Source organism: Lynx rufus, unplaced genomic scaffold (genome assembly GCF_022079265.1).
Source record: "Lynx rufus isolate CCGP_SWC_20201006 ecotype Redwood Valley unplaced genomic scaffold, mLynRuf1.p SCAF_6, whole genome shotgun sequence".
Lineage (NCBI taxonomy): Eukaryota > Metazoa > Chordata > Mammalia > Carnivora > Felidae > Lynx > Lynx rufus.
The window spans coordinates 6,367,757-6,387,857 of NW_025814878.1; the positions used below are offsets into that span (position 1 = coordinate 6,367,757).

Below are 20,101 nucleotides of genomic sequence, written 5' to 3' on the forward strand. Positions count from 1 at the left end.
TTTTTTTTTTAATGTACCAACTTAAGTCTAGAAATTTTAATTTCCCCAAAGTAATGTCAAGTTCAGGAAGGCTACTCATCCCCAAATAACAACATTCTATCTCTCCTTTTTGTTTAGACTTCGAGAGTGAACTCTAGCAAGATTCACAGATGACTAATTCACTGGGGAATTCTCGGCAAAGCTATAATTTGTTTTTTCATTTTTTTTTTAAAGACAGCAAGTGTGCACATGAGCAGGAGAGAGGGGTAAAGAGAGAATCTCAAGCGGGTTCCATGCTGAGGATGAGCCTGACACGGGGCTCAGTCCCACCACCCCCAGATCACGACCTGAGCGGAAATCAAGAGTCGGATGCTCAAATGACTGAGCCACCCAGGCGCCCCCCCCCACCCCCACGCTGTAGTTTCTAAGGACAGTTTGGCCACATCTCGGGGTGACGCCCGTGGAGTTCACACCAGAGTCCCAGGAGGTAAGGTTGCACAGAATCAGAGCCTGAAGTTCTGGGTGAGGGGTAACAAGTGCCCTTCTGAAGCCAAAGAGAAACACCACCACCACCCACTGCTGCAAACAACAAGAGGAGCCCAGCCTGAGGCTAAACTCTGCACTTTCCTGAGCCTCGGGCCAGCGCTCTGCGGGAGCTCTGCAACAAACAGCCCCGTTTGACAGACAGCGCGCCTGCGGGAACCTTCCCTTCCGCGCCAAGGGTGGCTCACCTGCAGCTTCCGCTTCTTTCTGGAGAGGCTTCCGGTCCAGTCGCTGATGCGGCGCATGCGGGCTTTGAGCGTGTCCTTCTTGGAGGCGTCCTCCGCCGCGGCCTTGGACTTGCGGCAGGGGAGGGTGAAGGACGCGTAAGGCCCGGGGTCCCTGCGCTCCACCCGGGACGGCACGTCCATGTCCGAGGCGAAGGACACGCGGTGGCTGAGGCCGGCGCGCGCGCCCACGAACTCGCCGGAGAGCCGGAGGCCCGCGGCCGCGGGGCTGGCGTCCGGGGAGAGGTCGCGCAGCGAGGACAGGGAAGAGCTCTGGTTGAAGGGCTTCGGGGCCCCGGGCGGGAGGTCGGCGCCCAGGCGGGGGGCGGGCGTGCCGGGCGCCGGCAGGGAGCCCTCGGCCTCGCTGGCCTCGCTGGCCTCGCCCACGGGGCCCCAGGGGGAGTCGTACCAGGACGACTCGGAGCTCAGGGAGCTGCCCTTGCTGGAGCGCGGCCGCGAGTCCGGGGGCGAGTCGGGCCCGGGGCCCGGGCTGGGCGAGTAGCGCAGCAGCCGCACCGGGCCGCCCGCGTCCCCCGGCGCCCCCTCGGCCTCCTGGCCGCCGCCGTTGTGGAACTCGACCCGCAGGCAGCCGTCCAGCTTCCCCAGCGTCTTGATGAGCACCCTGGGGCTCTTGCGGTCCTCGCCCGGCGGAGGCGGCGGCGGCGGCGTGGCCGCCACGCTCTCGTTGCCCCCGTAGCAGCTGAGAAGGTGCCCATTGCAGTCCCTCGAGGCCACGCGCTCCTCCGCCCGCTGGTGCGCCACGTAGTGGAAGCCGTTCTCCGGGGAGAGGAAGTCGTTGCCCGAGGCGCTGGTCCGGTGCTTGGCGTACGCGCCGCCTTTGGGGGCCTTACACGTGGCTCCGCCGGCCCTCGAGCCATAAGGCTGATTACTCTTGCAGTGAGACAGGCAGCTCCGGGCCAGGGACCGGGACTTGTAGCCCGCGCCGCCGCTGCCGGGCCCCCACCCGTGCAGTGACTTGTCGTCTTTCGCGTGAAGGCCGCGTATTTTCAGCGAGCAAGGCTTTTGCTTAGCACCAGTGAGAGCGTTGCCGTGATTCTTGGATCCTTGAAGGGTGTACTGACTCTCCGAGTTCCCCATGTTAACCTAAATGAAGAAGAGCGGCATCAGTGAGAAACAGGACCATTATGACAGAATTTTCTTTAGAAAAAAAAAAAGCCCCACACGTTACAGAGTGACTAAGCGACGTTTCTGCTGTGTCTCCTACAAGTCAGAAAAGCAGGGACACAAGTTGCTTACCGAACTGGTTTTCTACATGCCATGCAGGTTATCAGCCAAGTGGATAATACTGCATGCCCACGTGCTAGTTAACTTTAAAACACGTAATTTGTTGTATGATGTTAATTCGGAAGCTGAACGGGCACAAAGATCAGCTTAAGGCGGAGACCCCCCCCTTGAGGCTCGGTGTTGGGAGGTTCTGAATAGAGGATTCTTGAAGGGGAAAATGAGGGAAAAGCACCTGTCACTCCAGTACACTGATTTGTCAGTGATTAGAGAGATTTTCATTCCATACAAAGTACCAGGAGAGCTAACGCCAGTTAGCTAGTATAAGAGATTATTGCTCAAAACCGCCAAGTTTGTAAGAACAGGAGTCCAGGTACCACACTCTGTTGGAGCTTGGGTCTATCACACAGAGTAGGAACACGACAAAAGGAGTCCCCAAAGAGGAGGCTGAGATGAAGAATGGGGGCGGCAGGGGGAGGGGGAGAGAATAAAAGCTCTCATTTGGGGCAGAAAGACATTTTCATAAAGCTAATCTCTAGTGCTTCTCAAGTCTTTACGGGTCCTCACTTTAGAACATGATGAGAAAAAATAGTTTGAAGCTGACTTATCGGAAACCATGCGACTCTTTTTAAAGCCCCACTTTTCTCAATGAGTCTGTTAAGCCAAACAGGCGAGTTGAAATCAGATCTCAATCTTCCCCCTTGGCGTTTCATTCTATCTAGTAGATCACTATTTGAGGCAAGCTGGGGGTCATGTTCTCAGGTCCCTTTCAAAATGAATTTAGTAGGTTTTTAATTGTAATGTTTTTCCGCCTAAGAATGTGCAGCCACAAAACAAAAGTCAAATGAATTGACTTTTCTTTGGTGGGAGCTAAGCATACACATATCAAAACAAAAATGACCAGATCAAACAACTGAGGTCACTCATTACCTTAATCACAGTCTTGCAACTTGAGGTGAACCACAACTCATCTGAGCCGGCTGTACCTGAAGTCTAGTCTGTGCTCTGAGGGAAATTAATAGTCAGAAGGCTTCACGGGGTCCTGGGAACAAGGCAGCATGGTTAACAAGTATGGGAAGGGAGTCCATGAAATGATCCTGAAAAACAGAAATACAAGGGAACCGTTGAGCATTTTACACCAAGCTTCCAAAAAGGTAAAAACAAAGGTTTCATATAAGTTCTACCAAGAAACAACCAGTGTCCAGAATCACTGTCAAAATAACAGATGAAATGTCTATAAACCGCTTGATTCATCAGAGGTGCTGGAAGATGTAAAGGAAGCTAGAACTGCCCATCCACTCTTGTAAAGGCCATTAATTCAACACACAGTCTGCAGTCCAACGTGGGCCTTTGTTTCAGGGGAGGGCAGGTGAAGGCTCTAGCATGAGTCACGGCTCATCTGTCACCACCATCGGGAAAACAACTTGCAGCTTCTGCACACGGACAGGACTTCAGGAGCATCATTGTTCTCGATTTGACTCAGCAGTGAAAACAAAACCCACAACGCGGAATCACAGTAAAATAGTCCTTGGCCGCAACAACTTGTGTTACGGAGGTTGACCCCACGAAGGAGATTCAGAGTTGTTCTCCAGCATATGTTTGGGCCTCTCCACACAAGAAGTAGGGGCAGGAGGCCCAACTCGGAGGGAAGGGGCAGGCTGGATGAGCTGCCATCTGGCAGTGCTCGCTCCCGGGACACAAAGCCTGAGTTTTCTCTGCAGACATAGACAGCAGAGCAGTGACGGTTTAATGGTGACTTCTTTCCCTTTCAAAAAAGGAAATTATTTGTAATTGTGTTACGATACACATAGCAGAAAACTTACCGTCTTAACCACCATAAAGAGTACAGTTAGTGGTGCCAAGTACATTCACACAGTTACGCATACAATCTCCAGAACTCTTCATGTCCTGAAACTAAAGCTCTGTGCCCATTAAGCAACAATTCCCCACCTCCCTCTCCTGAGCCCCGGCACCTACCATTCTATCTCCTGTCTCCATGAATTTGATACCCTAGGTATCTCACGTAGGTACACTCACACGGCATCTGTCTTTTTGTGACGGGCTTATTTCACTTAGAACAATGACTTTAGGGTTCATCCGTGTTACAGCGTGTGTCAGAATTTCCTCCCTTTTTAAGGCCAAGTAATATTCTCTCATACGTATGGGCCACATTTCGTTTGTCTCCTTATCCGTCAGTGGACGCATCGATTGCTTTCCACCTGGTGGCCACTGTGAGCCATGCAGCTATAAACGTGGGGGGACAAACATCTCTCTCAGACCCTGCTTTCCCACAAGTGAAGCTGCTGGTTCATATGGTAATTCTATGTTTTATTTTTTGAGGAACCACCATCCCATTTTCCACAGTGGCTCCACCATTTTACATCCCCACCAACTGCGTACAGGATTCCCATTTCTCTACGCTTTGACCAGCACTGGTTATTTCTCTGGCGTTTTGATAGTGGCCATCGACAGGTACAAGATGAGACCATATCTGGTTTCACTGTGCCTTGTCTCCAATGGTTAGTGATGCTGACCATCCTTTTATTGGCACACAGCTGGTGTAACCCCTTCGGAGAGTTCAATAGTGACTTTTAAAATTAATGAAGCACTGGCCCTGGCCCCAAGTTTCTCCAATAAGACCAGAGACCCAAGTCTTCCTGAGGCCATACACACACATAGATTTTTAAATTGGGGGACAGGAGGATGCCAAAAAGATTTTTCACTTTGGGACTGGCAGGAGGATCCAAGAGCTCGTTTCAGGCCACCGGCTCCGTAATGTGGCCCCAAATGGCACCCGCTATGCTACCGACCACTTATCTTTTTAGTGGGCGGCTCTCACAAATATCTGAAAGAGGGAAGAGCCCACTGGTCGGGATGCCACTGAAACATGGCCCCCGTGACCGCTGTGAGTCTGGAGCTAGATCACAAGAACCCCACCTTTTAAAAGCTCACAATAGGAGTTGTCAGTATTTCTTCAGCTCCGTCTTTTTTAATCGTAGGGAGCTACAAGTGGCCAGCGTTGCTCCTGGCTGTCACCACTGGGACCTCTCCCACGAGCTGACTGCAGGGAGACTCTGTGCTTGTTTATTTTCCTCAAGACCAAGGCCCGGGGATGACCCCAAAGGTGAAAGGCTCCAGGGTCCCTCACCCACAGCCGGCCCAGCTTTGTCAGGCCCTTCTGATCTGAAGGTCACATGCCTGAAGACAGGCACACACAGCCCTGGTGTCAAGCTCTCCAACGTAATTGATACAAAACTGCCATTGAGAGGCTCCCTCTGTCAGCTGCTCAAGACACACAAAGGCCAGGCTTCAAAGTCGCAGAATGGCCCCGGGATGGAAGCTTAGTCCCCAGCAACAGGTTACAACCTACATTCATCTTCCTGCTTTTGAAATTAAGCAGTTTCATTTTTATATCATGTTATATTTGAAACACAGAGCCCTGGATCCTGTCCTTTACAAAAACGCTGTCCACCCAAGGCCTGCAACTTTGGGGCCCATACAGCATTCAAGAAGCGTTTGTTGAACTAAGTGAAAGCAACCTCACATACCAGAAGGCTGACTTGAGCACAAAGAGCAGGAATCATTCCCAACTGGGTCTGACCACAGGACTCACACAGACGCCCACGAGGAAACGTTGCAGTAATTAACACAGCACTGCCCAGAAAAAAGCAGAAGAGGGAGCAAAGAGGTGGAGAACAGTGTGCATTGTTACGTATGGTAATGCCTACCAGCTGTTCAACATCTTCAGCCAATCCTGGCAAAAGAAAACCAGCCTCAAACTGGAACGAGAAGAATTATGCAGTATTTATGAGGAATTTATTGACAGGAAGGGTAATCTCTGAGGGAAACGATTACCCCTGAGGAGTTTGGCAAATTGAACAGATACTTACTGGGCATGCTTCAGCTGTGGCTTTTGTCTGGAAAAAGGAGAATAAATAGGTCAAACGTTCAACACCCCTGACTCCTTTACTGAGGGAATTTTACGGTATTCAAGTTAAATACTTTTTTGTTGTCGTTGATAGAAAGGGGGCTGAAAATACTCAAACGACAAATTTCCTGTGAACTTTTTTTTTAAAAAGAGACTAGTTCAAAGCTCCCAATATCTTTAAACAGAAAAAAATACATAGTAGGTATACTAATCTGCAATATGTATTAGAAATACTAACATGGAGTAACATGTATTAGGTATGCTAACCTACGATTTATGTCATTAGGTATGCTAATGTGCATTGGGGCCCACAGCTGACTGATGGAGAATTTAAGGGAAGTCATTTAGCAAATATTGTGTGCTGTATAAACAAGTTCTTAATAATTCTCTTATTCATTGCAAAATAAAATATTGCAATTTTTTTAAAAAATGGACAATCTCATGAACCTAAAAAACAACCACCTTGTCTTTTGCTCTCTGCATTCCCCAACCATATAAACCTGCTATGTTGCTTGTTGCTTTTTAAAAGCTGAAATCACAAATAAGAATGGATATTTTTGGTTCAACTTGTGATCAATTACCACCCCAGAAATGCCCAGCAATGTGAAGAAATTCACAAATACGTCACTACAATGCCAACAGCCATGGTGCCCTACCGAATTCCACAGCAAAACATCTTTCGGGGGAAATTCAAGATTTACCTTTTCTTTATTTGCCTTGAGCTTGGGCTTGAACTGATGTGTCAGATTCCCAAAGTCTCCATTTCCACGTAGTGTAGAGTTTACAGCAGAGGAAAGACTGCTTTGTCTCTGGCCTGAGCCAGCTGCTCAGAAGGAGCAACTAAAGAGGGTAAGAGCCAACCCCCCGGGGGCCGGATGGTTCTGTGGGGAGGACGGGGGCTGAATGGGGACAGCAAGCAGAACAGAGGCATGGGGACCCTGCACAAAAGCAGATTTACGGCTGGGCGAGGCAGTGAGGGAAGCTGACGTTCTACCACCATGAGACACCAACAAGGCTTCTCACATAATTCCAGAGAGATTTTCATACTGAAATAGGAGCCTCATCCTTGTCCAAGGGCAACATTCCAGATGGTGATAAGAACTAGGAAAAAAGATAAGAATAGGACTAACCATCATTAACCATAACAATATCTACTTGGTTTCCTTCATTGGGGGGAAGGGGGAGAGGAATTCAATCATTAAAAAGACAAACCTCAGCATCCGACTCTGGTTTGTGTCAGAGAACCTGGGTTTAAGGCCTGTTTCCGTCTCTTAAATAGCACAAGTCTTTGGGCAAATTACTTATACTTTGCGTCTCATTTTCTCCACTTACAACTTGAGGATAAAAATATCTGACCTACCTACCTCACGGAGTGAGAACTGGGTGTGGAAATGTATGTGAAACCACCTAAAAAACTGAGAAATACAATACAAATATACAGCCCTATTATTAATTGTGGGTTAGAAGTCTAAATTTGTGTACTATGACATCAGATCTTATGACAGTCTGTTGTTTCAGACAGTTTTAATTATGTTAATTATTACATATATATGTAATATATGTCATATATATATATACATATATATATGTATATATATATATAAATTTGGAATCTTCCAAATTCTGTTAGCACTTTCCTGATTTTTATCAATTCCCCAAATTATAACAGCATATAAAGCTACCGAATTTGTCAGAGGTCTGTCAAATGTCAACAGAAACAATGACAGCCATATACTTATGTTATTGGACAGTCATGATAGAAAATTGTGCTCATTGAACAACTAGTATTACCTGAGAGCAGTCACTCTCAACACCACGTGGATTTTGGCACTGGGGGGACATGTGATACTATCTGGAGACATTTCCAATCAAGCCAACTAGAGTCCTAGCACCTGGTAAGTAAAATTCAGGGATCCTGCTAAACTTCCTACAATCTACAGGATGATCCCCACGACAAATAATTACCTGTCCCGATATGTATGTCAGGTTGAGGCTGAGAACCTGTGCCCTCAAGGTTTACTGCCTGTCTTACTAAAACTACTAAAATACAAGACGATACCTAAAAATCTGAAACATGCATTCATCTCTCTAGGATCCAAACTTACTAAATAGACGCTGTAGATAATTGCCCCCCAAACCTGCTTCTCTCATTCTGCATCAGCGAACTACACTCAGAACTTGAGAACTGAAGGCCATGACTCAAAGGAGCTCATTGCGAACCACGAGACTTGAACCCAATTTGTAAAGGAGGCAGGCAAAAGGAACATCTGGTCTCCCTGGGAATGGTGCTCTGGAAGAGTAATCCTTACAAATAAAGTGGGCAGAAAGCAAGCTGCTGCTAAGGTCTCAAAAGCTGATCATCCACTGTGGAGCCCCACGGGTTCTACTTCAATTCGGCAGGACCCCTTCCAACCGCGTGTTAACAGACGAACGGATAAACCAGCGTGCACCTCCGAGGGTGAGCATGGCTGGTACAGGGGTGGGGGTGCGGATAATCAATTCCACGGAAACAACAGCCTGGCCTTTGCACAGTTCACCACCTAAGGAAGCCAATTTATCACAAGGAGGGTCTAGGCACTCACACCTGTTTTGTAACAAGTTCTAGTATCTGCAGCATTGCTTTAGAAATGTCTGTTCAACTATGAGTCATGACATTCATTTAATGACTCAATTACCAGTATTTTTAAAAGAACAGAATAGAAACAGAGTGGAGACGGTAAAATAGGACAGAAAATGGAAGAGTGCATCCCAGTAAGGGTTAAAACTGTCTTATGAAACTAAATTCCCATGTGTCTCCACGTGTCTGCCTGTATACTGAGTTGTGAAGCACAATCATAGCTTCTTCGTGACCAAAAAAAAAAAAAAAACAGTGTTGAAAACAATGACTTATAAAACCACAGCTTCCATCAGAATGGCACATCCCATTTTAACGAGACCCAAGGACAAACCAAGTCGAGAGAGTCTCAAAACACTTGCTCAATCACTACCCAGGCGAACACCTGAGCTAAAGACAGGAAGACCCAGATGAGGAATAGCCTCTGTCAGCAATTCTGGGCCCCACAAGTTGCGCACGTGGTCCTCACCTACCTCCTTCTACAACTTAAGAGAAACTTCCACTGCATGTGCAAAGTCTTCCTAGGAAGGTTAAAAATTACTTCCCCACCCCCCAAAAAAAGGTAACTGAAGACCTGAGTCTTGAAGAATGAGTGGGATTCTGTTAGATGAAGACAGAAAAGAAGGGCCTTCCAAGGAGAAGAAAACCACATGTTTCTAAGACACGGACACTCTGTGGCCACAAGCTGAGTCCCTAAGCTACTGAATAAGGAAGTGAACTAAGTGGAGAAAGACCCCAGCTTGTACGGGGAAAGGTGACAAGGCAGCAGGGCCTGATCACAGGTGTCAGGGACAAAGTTCAGAGAGATGGGAGCTGGGAGCGGAGGGGAGGCTGGGGAGATGTTGACTGTCGTTAGCCCATCACCCCTCCCCATCCCCCAACTGTCCCAGAAGCACCGCAGTGTGAGCCATCTCCTAGGGACACTTGAGGAAACTGTCTGGAGAAGGAGCCCACAGGTCACACCCCAAAGACAGCATGGGGACAGCACTGGCACAGGAGGTAAATGTTATTAGTGTTGGCAGAAACTCGGGAGCTGAAGCGACAAAGAGTTCTACTCATGGCTCATCAGGAGTTTGGAGACTCTCCTGCAGATCCCACCCCCTCCTGGGCACTATGAGGGAGACAAAAGAGACGTATGGTCTGATCCCATCCCCAAAAGGGTTTATCAGCTTGTGCGGGGAGGGGCCAATTACCAATGTGAACCATGTGTAGAATCAATAAGCGAGTGTATGACAACTTTAACAGCATGGAGTTTATGGTGGGGGGGACCAACATTCCCACAAATATTACTGGTATGTTGTTGGAATGTCGGGGAGTTGAGAGGCCCAGCTCCATCTGAGCCATCACAGAAACTGAAAATATTTCGGGGGGGGGGGGGGGGTGGGCGGTGGCAGGGGGAAGGGGAATTAATCACCTCTTCAAGCAAAATTACAGAATAGTTTAGAATAATCCTGGTGAATATAAAGTTGTTTTATTTTTCTTTTAGAAATTATCAAACTGCCTTTCATATACTTTTATCCATGTTCTTTCATGTGTGTGTGTGTGTGTGTGTGTGTGTGTGTGTGTGTGTTTAATATATCAAATGTTCAGTCCCAACCTTCTTTTTCTCCAAAGTCTGCTTCAAATCTCATCCAAAGTTTGGCCAACATCCTTGTCTCTACAGACCGTGAGCAGTGCGTTTGTTGACTGCCAAAGATTCACCGGGTTCAAAATGTGCTAGCCTGACTTCTAAGTAACCTCTCACCTTAAGCTTTTATGAACATGAACCCTTACACCAAAAAGGGGAGTTCAGGCATGGGTCAGTACTTCCCAAGCTTCGTACTCAAACAGAAGACCTTGTACAGGAACCCGGGCTGTAACCACATGGCTTCTCACTGACTCGGAGACCTGCACGGACGGCATGTGCCTCAGTAAATCAGAAGCAGGCATCATGCTCCTGAACCTCAATCACATTCTGTGACCAAAATATACCATGGTAATTGTACTGAGTGATTCTTGGCAAAATATTTCTTCATTATACACTGTTCCGTGTAAGTTACAAAACGAACAGGCTTCAGCCACACATTTTTTCCCTCATTTAAGTAGGTGTTTTCCTCGCCCTCATAAATGTGTAACTCCTACTTCGGCTCAGCTTGCTGCCTGATTCGGGAGCTCATTTCTCTAAGGCTTGAGGCTACAATAGAAGTTGTTCTGGGGCCCGCAATTAACCAACCATTGCTGAACTTTTCCTTAAATTCTATGATTATTCACAACAAACCTAGTAAGATTTTAGCTGGCAAATTTACGGAAACCTTCAGGAAAAAAATATGAATAGTGTTAGTAGGTATAAATTTTATAATTTATACGAATTTACAATTTTTTTGTTATCTAAAGTAGATGGGCACACAGAGGGAGAGGGAGGGCCTAATGTGCCCTGAGCCGCTGTGTGCCAAGGCTGACTGGGGCACAAGAACCCCCAGAGTTTGCAGGATCATCCCTGTCTTACAGCTTCCAGGGATTAAACGATTTCACCAAGATCACTAAGGGGCCAAAGGCAGGAGTCCAACGTGGATTTTTTTTCACCATCTTTTTTTTTTTTTTTTTAGCATTACATCAAAATTATTTTAAATGTCTCTTTTCAATCTGAAATTATCCTTTCTTTTTAAAAGTACAACTTCACGTTCAGACTTCTCTTCTAGAAAAATAGCTGTGATCCATGTACCTTTCATAAAGAAAGCACTGAAAAAGTCTTTCTCTGGAGGTATCCTTTTTCCAGGCAGGAAAGGCTTGCACAGTTGGGAATGAAGACAGGAGAAGGAAATGAAAAACTCAACTTTTAAGTTAACTAAGGAGCTGTAAGGTTAGAATGTAATCATTCTATTCCACTTTACAAAGAACATCACACAAAGGAGAAATCTGTTTTCTTGGTGGCGTAAACGTCATAATCATTAGCCTAAATATCCACTGGAATTTAGAATATACGTCCCCAAGGCTGTGGGGATGGGACATAAGGACCAAGACCAGGAGGTGGGGGGTGGAGGGAAGGGCAATCCAGAAACAGAACAACCAAATAGCATCTTCCTGAAGCTGCAACTTCATCTAATGCTAAGTAATTTAATAATTGCTTTAATAAAGACATAGATCATGAAGTAAAATATAAAATTGACATTTCTAAGGTAAAATACAGGAGTCCAACAGTATTTAGCATTTGCATTAAGTAGCTGTAGCTACTACATCCAGCATCCTAGGGAAGATACACTTTCACTGATTAACCCAGTACGTGTTTACTGAGTAAATATTCTGTTGGACACGGTTACAGGCCTTGAGGATACAACAATAGAACCCCGCCCCCCCAAAAAAATTCCTGCTTTCACGGAGCTTTAATTATAGGGGGGAGGGATGAACAACAAACAAGGAAAGCAAATTGTTATGAGGTGACAAGTATTTTAGCCAAAAAAAAAAAAAAAGAAAGGGCGTGGTAGGCTGTGTGGGGGAGGGGTGCTGTAATTTTAGAAAGGGGAGAAGAGGAAGGCCTCACCGAGTGGTGACATTTACCCAGAGTAGCAGAAGACAGACGACACGGCTTCTGGGAAAAAGGCACTCGAGGCAGAGGAGAGAAAGTGCAAATGGCCCGAGAGGTGGAACAGGCAGGCCAGTGTGGCTGGTACAGAAGGGGTCAAAGAAGGGACAAGGAGCCAGACTGCAGCCCAAAGGGACATTTTAAGGCCACTGGCTTTCGCGTTGAGATTGAAAGTCATGATTAGAGGGTGGTGACTCCAGAAGGCTCATCACGGGCCACATTTCACGAGGACCACTGTGGCTGCCCTGTGTTGGGCTGTCTGCAGCCAAGTGGAGGCTGGGGGTGGGGGGCGATCAGGCTGCTAGAGGGATCCGGGGGACAGAGGACGCGCGCCGGACTTGGGGGGAGTGACGAGGAATGGCCTGAGTCTGGATACAGTTGGAAGAAGGGCCGAGAGGATTCCCACATGGATGGGCGTGAGGGGCAACAGGTCAAGAAGGCCGCAGTGACTTTCATTCTGGAAGGATGGAGAAGGCACAGTAGAAGAGGTTTAGGAGAAGACAAAATACTGGGTTTGAGATGTCTGTTGGACGTTAAAGTGGCAATGTCGAGTTGACAGCTGGGGGGAGAAGCCGGCATTCAGGGGAAAGGTGGGCTTGAGGTGCAAATGTGCTACTCATCCTTGTGAAGATGGTATTTAAAACATAAAATGGATGAGCTCTCCAAGGAAGTAAACAAAGGAAGAGAAGAGGCCCTGGGCACTCCCAAATGAGGAGGTCAGGCAAATAAGGAGAAGCACACAAAAGAAACAGAAGGAATAGCCAGTGAATCACATTAAGAGGAAAGCAAGAAAACATGTTGCCCTTAAAGCCAATCAAAAAAATGTATTTCGGGGGCACCTGGGTGGCTCAGTTGGTTCAGCATCTCACTCCGCGTCAGGTCATGATCTCCCAGTTCCCAAGTACAAGCCCTGCACTGGGCTCTGTGCTGACAGCATGCAGCCTGCTTGGATCCTCTGCCCCCCTCTCCCTCTCCCCCCCCCCCACCTCCCTCCCCCCGCTCAAAAATAAACACTTTAAAAAAAGTCTATTTCAGGGAGGAGACTGTGAAGTTGCCCAAGGTTTCCGACAGCCCAAATAACGAGGATCGATAGATAAAAGAGCACTGAACTTAGCAACGTGGAAGTTTATCCATGAACTTGACCGGAGCGGAGCGGAGCAGGGGCGGCGATAGCCGGGTTGGAGTGAGTTTGAGGATGAGGTCAATGAAACTGAAGATGGCAAACAGAAACCGCCTGCTCTGGTTTGACTATAAAGGGCAACAGAGGAACAAACAGTAGCTAGAAGGATAGAGGAATCCCCAAACGGGTGGTGGTCCCTGGGGTCTGTCCATCTGTCTGTCTGTCTTCAGGAGAAATTGCAGCATTGAATGGGAACAACTGTGCTGTGTGACAGAGAGAGGGGCAAATGCTCAAATGTTGTCCTTAAGTAGCCAAAGCAGAACTCTCATGCACAAGAGGAGGACTTGGCCCAAGAGCAACCACCCTGGACTATTAGAGAAACTGGAGAAAAACCCTTCGAGAACAATATATGGTTATACAGCAGGGCATTAACTCCAGCGCAGAACTCTTTGGGAGACTACTTATCACTGTGTCTTCTTATAATTTCCACTTTTCCCCTATAAGTCATGTTGTGTGTGTGTGGCGGAGGTGGGGGGGAATAAAGGTAAGTGAAGGTCTCTGCTAGGTACCACTTATTTCTAGGGTGTTCGGTTGTGGTTTTGTATGTACCTTGTCTGGCTGTTTTTGATTCATCTGTGATGATCCTATCAATTTTCAATGGAATACATATGCGTGTTACACATACCTATACATGTGTGAGCGCACGTGTATCCCGTGACTTTATGTACACTTTTCGTGAAGCTCTCTACTCCTTATTAACCTTTACTACCATGCGTTTTCCTGGTTTATGATTGTCTGTGTATAATGCTTCCTTTCACTGGTCACTCCGCCTTCCAGGAATGGCTACAGACGACATGAAAATACTTTCATTCTCTCCACCCAGAATTCCTTTTCATTGGCTTTCATCATACGAACTTTCAGCTTTTGTCGTTCCCAACCCATAGACTCTGCAACTCTTGAGCCCGTCCGCACATCTCCATTTTAGAAGCCCTGCCCTAACAATTCTGCCACCATAGAGATGTGTCATGGTCAAGTACAAAAACAGGATAAGGATTATTTTCACTTTCCAGTGTTGTCCTAAAGATAGCCAGGATTTTTAAACCTTTATTTAAGTCTTAGGAACGCCCTGGACCAACTTCTTCCTGGTGTTATCTGTAGCACCTACCACATCCCTTTCCTACAGTGAAATGATAACTCAGTCTATCACTGTATAAGTGTTTATTTTTCCAAAAGCGCCTTGCATTACCTTGGCACTTAAGTAAAACCCATCTGCTGTTTTTCTGTTCCCTTCCATGCCTCCCTCTCGTAAGTTACAGAACTAACAAATCCTAGACAGTCTTCTGTCGGGATAGGATGGCAGGGGGCAGGGTGGGGGGAACCGCTTCACCTAAGGCTAAACCAGGAAGATTGGCAGATGAAGTCTTATCAGAGCTGTCTTGTCAGCAGAGGTTAGGGCAGCACACGTACACCTAAAATTCTCTCTGGTAATAAGTCAGTGCGAATGATGGCCGCCAAATGAGTATACGACTTTGAATTTCACCAAGATACAAGAAAGACAAGTCTTTGGTCTCCGACTAGAGCTTTGACAAGTAGGTAAGCAAATGAAAGAAAGAATGGAAGGAGGGAGGGTAACAGATGCGTGTAAGAGGTGTGTGTGTAAGCAAATATACATACACCTACAAGCATATGTATACACATATATGCCTCTATCATTTACAAAGATAGGACGGCATATACCAAATTATTTCCAATGAAAGAAACAGGTGGTATAAGGAAGGGACTAACAGGATACGTGGCATCGCATCCCAGCTCAGCAATTAACCATCGCAGTGACTTTGGACAAGCCACGTCAGTTCCGTGGTTTCCCAGCTTTCCCATTTGAAAATCCTCTAAGGTCCCTTCTCAACCTGACAACACTCTGAGCTATAAATAGCTGACAGTAACATACGATATATTCCTGGGATACTGACATTACAGCTCTTACCATTTGTAAGCCTGTTTTAGATAGGGCTGAGTAATAAAGACACTCACCCTGCCATTATCAGAATTCAAACTATCACAAACGCGATGTTTAGCACTTGTGTGCGTCAACAGTCTGAAAGTCAGGATTGTTGCATTACTCCTACATTTCCCTGCTTTAAAATTTTGTTGCTATTACTTTTCAAATCCACACCTTTTTTTTTTTTTGATCCCTCCTAATAAAGGCATCTTTATCTTGGCCCTTACCTTAAGGTACGACACTTAATGTCAAATAAAAAATGCAGGCTAATGCTTCAATTTTTTTCTTTAATGTCCAAAAAGATCTTATTCTGAATGAGCCATGAACACCATTGTTTTAAAATCTCACAGTAGAGTTGAGGGGTCTCGCTCACCCAGTTTATCATCTCCACACAAATGAATCTTTCAAAGTGGGCCAAACCCAGAGGTGCACACAGGCATGGAAAAGCGTCCCACCCGAAATGGAAGGAGCCCATGCTTCTCCTTCTCAGCCTTCCCTCCCGCCGTTCCTCCCACATCCTTCTGACATCTGTGGTAAAAAGTGGTTATAGCGACCCTGCACTGACTTTAAATCTCTGAAAGAGGGAATGTGTCTCTTCGCAAACACAATTAGAGACCACCAGGACAGAAATATCTACTTTACTTAGGGGTTAAATGAGGAACCGCTTGGGAAGGATCGTCTCTTGGCAAGGGACCTAGCCCTTATCTTCCGCTTCTAGACATCTCTGAGCAGGCCCGGCCTGAGGAGAGGGCTTTGCAGCTCACTCCCTCTGCACTGAGACACTGAAGGAAGACCGTTATCTGCTTGCATTCAAAACCCTATTTACTGTCTGGCTAGTTTGGATCGGAGGCATGGGGGGGGGGTGGGCTCCAGGAGACTTCAGTTTCTGTCTACAAGCTCCGGTGAAAATCAAAGCAGTTGACAAATGTTCATCTGACTAGAGGAGAAGACGGTGCTCCGTCCCGGTTCTAAATGTTTGCCGGCTCTGCTAGAGCAGCACTTGCCGGATCCAAAGGAAAAGTAAGAAATGTTACCAATGTTTCTATGAACTCGAACCTACCTGAACTGTACTCGCCACGGCCCCATCCCTAAAAGACATTTCAGCCAAGGAACTAAAGGAATGGACGACGAACGATATATCCCCAGGGAAGAAACACACTGAAGACGCACACTGCCTACCCTAAAATAACTCATAGCCCCATTATACTGAAAGTAAGCAAAAACTCTGGAATCCCTAAGTGTGACAGAGGGCCACGGTGAAATACTTCAACGTGTTAAGAAAAACCCCAGCGGCTGTTCAGCAATACCCTTACTTTCCAGAAATTCTATAAATAATCTTCCAAGTTACAATGACTTCAAAAAAGCTTCCTATTTCTGTCTCTCCACCTACCAATTTTCTGAGAATTACATGCTTGGCCAAATTAACGTAAAGCTGAGAAAGTACTATGCCAAGCCAGGGTTCCTCAATCCCCGCTGATAAGCTCGGGATTCAGACAGACACTTAATGAATGGACAGCTTCTGAGGGATTGGAACACGGATCAATCATCCCACCTGAACTAGGTACCGCCCCCCCACCCCCCCAACACACACATGCACATGGATTGCACAGGATTTCATTCCTTTTTTCAGAAAGTTCAAGACAAAAGGACAAACATCAATAAACAGTGAACATCAAATTACAAGTTTGAAAAGAGACTCTTAAACCAAGTAGCTCACTCGGCTCAAAACTAAGGCCTGATGAAGTTATATAATAACCAGAAAACTACAAAATACAATCCCTGAGACAGTTTCATTTCCCTTTGTGCCCTAAAAGAATTAACTGGTAAAAAAAAAAAAAAAAAGATAATAGTCATTAATGCTTTTACCATAACCACACTGAGAAATGATACTTTTTTGAAATATCAGGAAAAATAAATCCATACAATATATACTATTAGCTTTTGGAAAATTAATTAGTAAAATGGGATAGGCAACTATCATAAACCCCCAGTAGGCGTCAGAAAGCATATACATACTCAAATTTGAGAGTAATACAGTCTTAGAGCAGCCTAAGTACAAAATAACATCAAACAAAGAAAAAGGGTCAGCGCACAATGAAATATTCCCAAAAGGACTGCTTCGAGAAACATTTGTATCTCACATATAAAAGTAAGTCTCAACTCCAGAAAGGGGGGAAATAAACATTTATAACCTTACCTTTGCCAAAACTCTGGATGTAGCCAGGGTTTCTCAGGCTCTTTCAATTAGTAGAAAAAGTTTCACAAAGTCAGGGTTGATGCACAAATCCACAAACTCTCTCTGCGTTCTGCCCATGGCAAGGCAGGAAACAGCGTTGAACACTTCAAAATGCTCGGCCGTTAAGAGCTAAAAACGGATCCTGTGCAATGCTGGATGTATTTTTGTCTGCGAGCTACACACCCTCATCATGTTCAATTTTTTCCATTGGTGGAGGAGTATGATGCAGACTTAACCAGAAAGTGGTTTTCCACGGGCCGCCTGAAGTGATTAGCCGGGACAGCCAGCCATCACGCCGGGGAGCCGCCAGGCTCACCCATGACTGGGCTGCTGTTGGACCCACATTCCAGAATTACCACCAAAGTTCCATAGGAGCGCGGCCCCGGAGTGCGCTGAATAAAGGTTTACTCACTTGAAGGGAGGCTCGCTGCTTTTTTAAGCCTTTCCGCAGCGAGAATACACACCTACCGTCCTTGTGTTTAGAGCGGTAGGAAACATTCTATCTCCCAAGCCACAGCTGGAATGTTACGGTCATAAAAGCCCTGCTTCAAGAGCAGCCCTTCAGAATAATTTTGCAATTTGCAAAATATCGGGTATACACTGTGTGTCAGAGTTATTTCATTTAAAAAAAATTTTTTTTTTAATGTTTATTTTTGAGACAGAGGGAGACAGGGCATGAACGGGGGAGGGGCAGAGAGAGGGAGACACAGAGTCTGAAACAGGCTCCAGGCTCTGAGCTGTCAGCACAGAGCCCAACGCGGGGCTCGAACTCACCGACTGTGAGACCATGACCTGAGCCGAAGCCGGATGGTCAGCCGACTGAGCCACCCAGGGGCCCCCAGAGTTATTTCATTTTTAAGGTAGCTGAGCTCTAGTGCCCTGCCCTGGAAGTACTCCTTATCCCAAAAGGTCACTATTTGATGAAAGATAAGCAATAACCTGACTTTCAAAAAAAGCGACACACCAGACGTTCACGTGTTTTCAAGTCTTGCTGTATCTTTTGATGAAAAAAAGATTCGGTTTATACTTCGGTTCAAAGTGTACCCAAAAGGTAGAGCAACATTTTCAGAGATTATTTTACGTTCATTATTGGCAAAGGCGTGCTGAAAGGGAGAACAGGATTACATCCGGGTACTTTCAAATTTTTGAAATTACATTCTATAGAAAACAGTTTAAGCCAAAGTTTTCAAGCTCTCCTGGACAAACATGTGACAAACAGCTTTTTGAGGTAATATTTTCATTATTTTTAAACTGTGAATGGGGCGCCTGGGTGGCCCAGTTGGTTAAGTGTCTGACTTAGGCTCAGGTCATGATCTTGTGGTCCGTGACTTCAAGCCCCGCATCAGGCTGTGTGCTAACAGCTCAGAGCCTGGAGCCTGCCTCAGATTCTGTGTCTCCCTCTCTCTGCCCCTCCCTACCCTCCCCCCGCCCCCATCTCTCAAAATAAATAAATGTTAAAAAAATAAATAAATAAAATGTGAATGGATCAGTGGGGCACCTGGGTGGCTCAGTCAGTTAACAGTCCAGCTCTTGATTTGGGCTCAGGTCAGTATCTCACAGGCTGTGAGTTCGAGCCCCGCATCAGGCTCTGTGCTGACAGCTGAGCCCCAGCTTGGGATTCTGCCTCCCTCTTTCTCTGCCCCTCCCCCACTTGTGCTCCCTCGCGCTCTCTCTCAAACGAAATAAAAATAAAGTTTAAAATGTGAATGGATCTATGTATGAAACTGACAAGATTCTTGCTTCACATTCAAGACCAGATTGTACTACAGACATACAAGCTTTTGATTCCCTATCTTGCGTGAAAAATAAATTACATATGCGTACACACATCTACACGTAAGAGTACATGGACACACAATTTTTTTCCCATACAGGTTCCGTGTAGTTAATACACGCTTGAGGGGCGCCTGGGTGGCTCAGTCGGTTGAGCGTCCGACTTCGGCTCAGGTCATGATCTCACGGCTCGTGAGTTCGAGCCCCGCGTCGGGCTCTGTGCTGACAGCTCGGAGCCTGGAGCCTGCTTCTACTTCTGTGTCTCCCTCTCTCTCTGCCCCTAACCCACTCGCATTCTGTCTCTGTCAAAAATAAATAACCATTAAAAAAAAAATACACGCTTGAAGGTACGCTTTCTAATCTTAATTAGCAAATAATAAGAACCATTATTCTAACCTCCACAAAACTCTGTTAGTGAACACAGAACCAAAGACTGTTTAGTGCGGGCATGGCACACCTGAAAGCCGCCTGGGCCCAACCCCCTCACTTTACGGACAAGAAATGGAGGCCTTGAGTGACTTTCCAAGGTCCCAGAGCTGGCCAGCAGCAGGCAGGCAGAGCCAGGACATGCCGGTCGAGTAACCACAACCTCCAGGACCGAAGTCAGAAAAGTCACCACGGAAGCCGAGTCACATAACAGAAAACATGGGAATTCCCAAAGTGTTAAGCTGACGTGTGTGTGCGTGCACACGTGCTGAAAAATAGCCTGGGTCGGGCCCCTGGCTGGCTAAGTCGGTAAAGCACGCAACTCTGAATCCCAGGATCGTGAGTTCGAGCCCCACGCTGGGCATGGAGCCCACTATAAAAAAAAAAAAAAAAAAAAAAAAAAACGCCCTGGGTAAACCCAGAAGAAGAAAGAATGCAAGTCATGGAACAGCATTGTT

General features: G+C 46.4%; 1 protein-coding gene across 3 annotated transcripts in view; it reads right to left on the bottom strand.

The window, feature by feature from the left end:
* The window catches only part of TIAM2 (TIAM Rac1 associated GEF 2), a 136,279-nt gene that overhangs the window by 107,123 nt on the left and 9,055 nt on the right, over positions 1-20,101 (bottom strand). For all 3 annotated transcript variants that reach the window (XM_047102739.1, XM_047102740.1, XM_047102741.1), the window contains 2 exons: positions 2,919-3,085; positions 711-1,850 (listed from right to left, as the gene is read on the bottom strand). In XM_047102739.1, coding sequence (XP_046958695.1) covers positions 711-1,844 — 1,134 coding nt within the window. In that variant the 5' untranslated portion in view covers positions 1,845-1,850; positions 2,919-3,085. Of the gene's footprint in view, positions 1-710; positions 1,851-2,918; positions 3,086-20,101 lie in introns of those variants that run through there.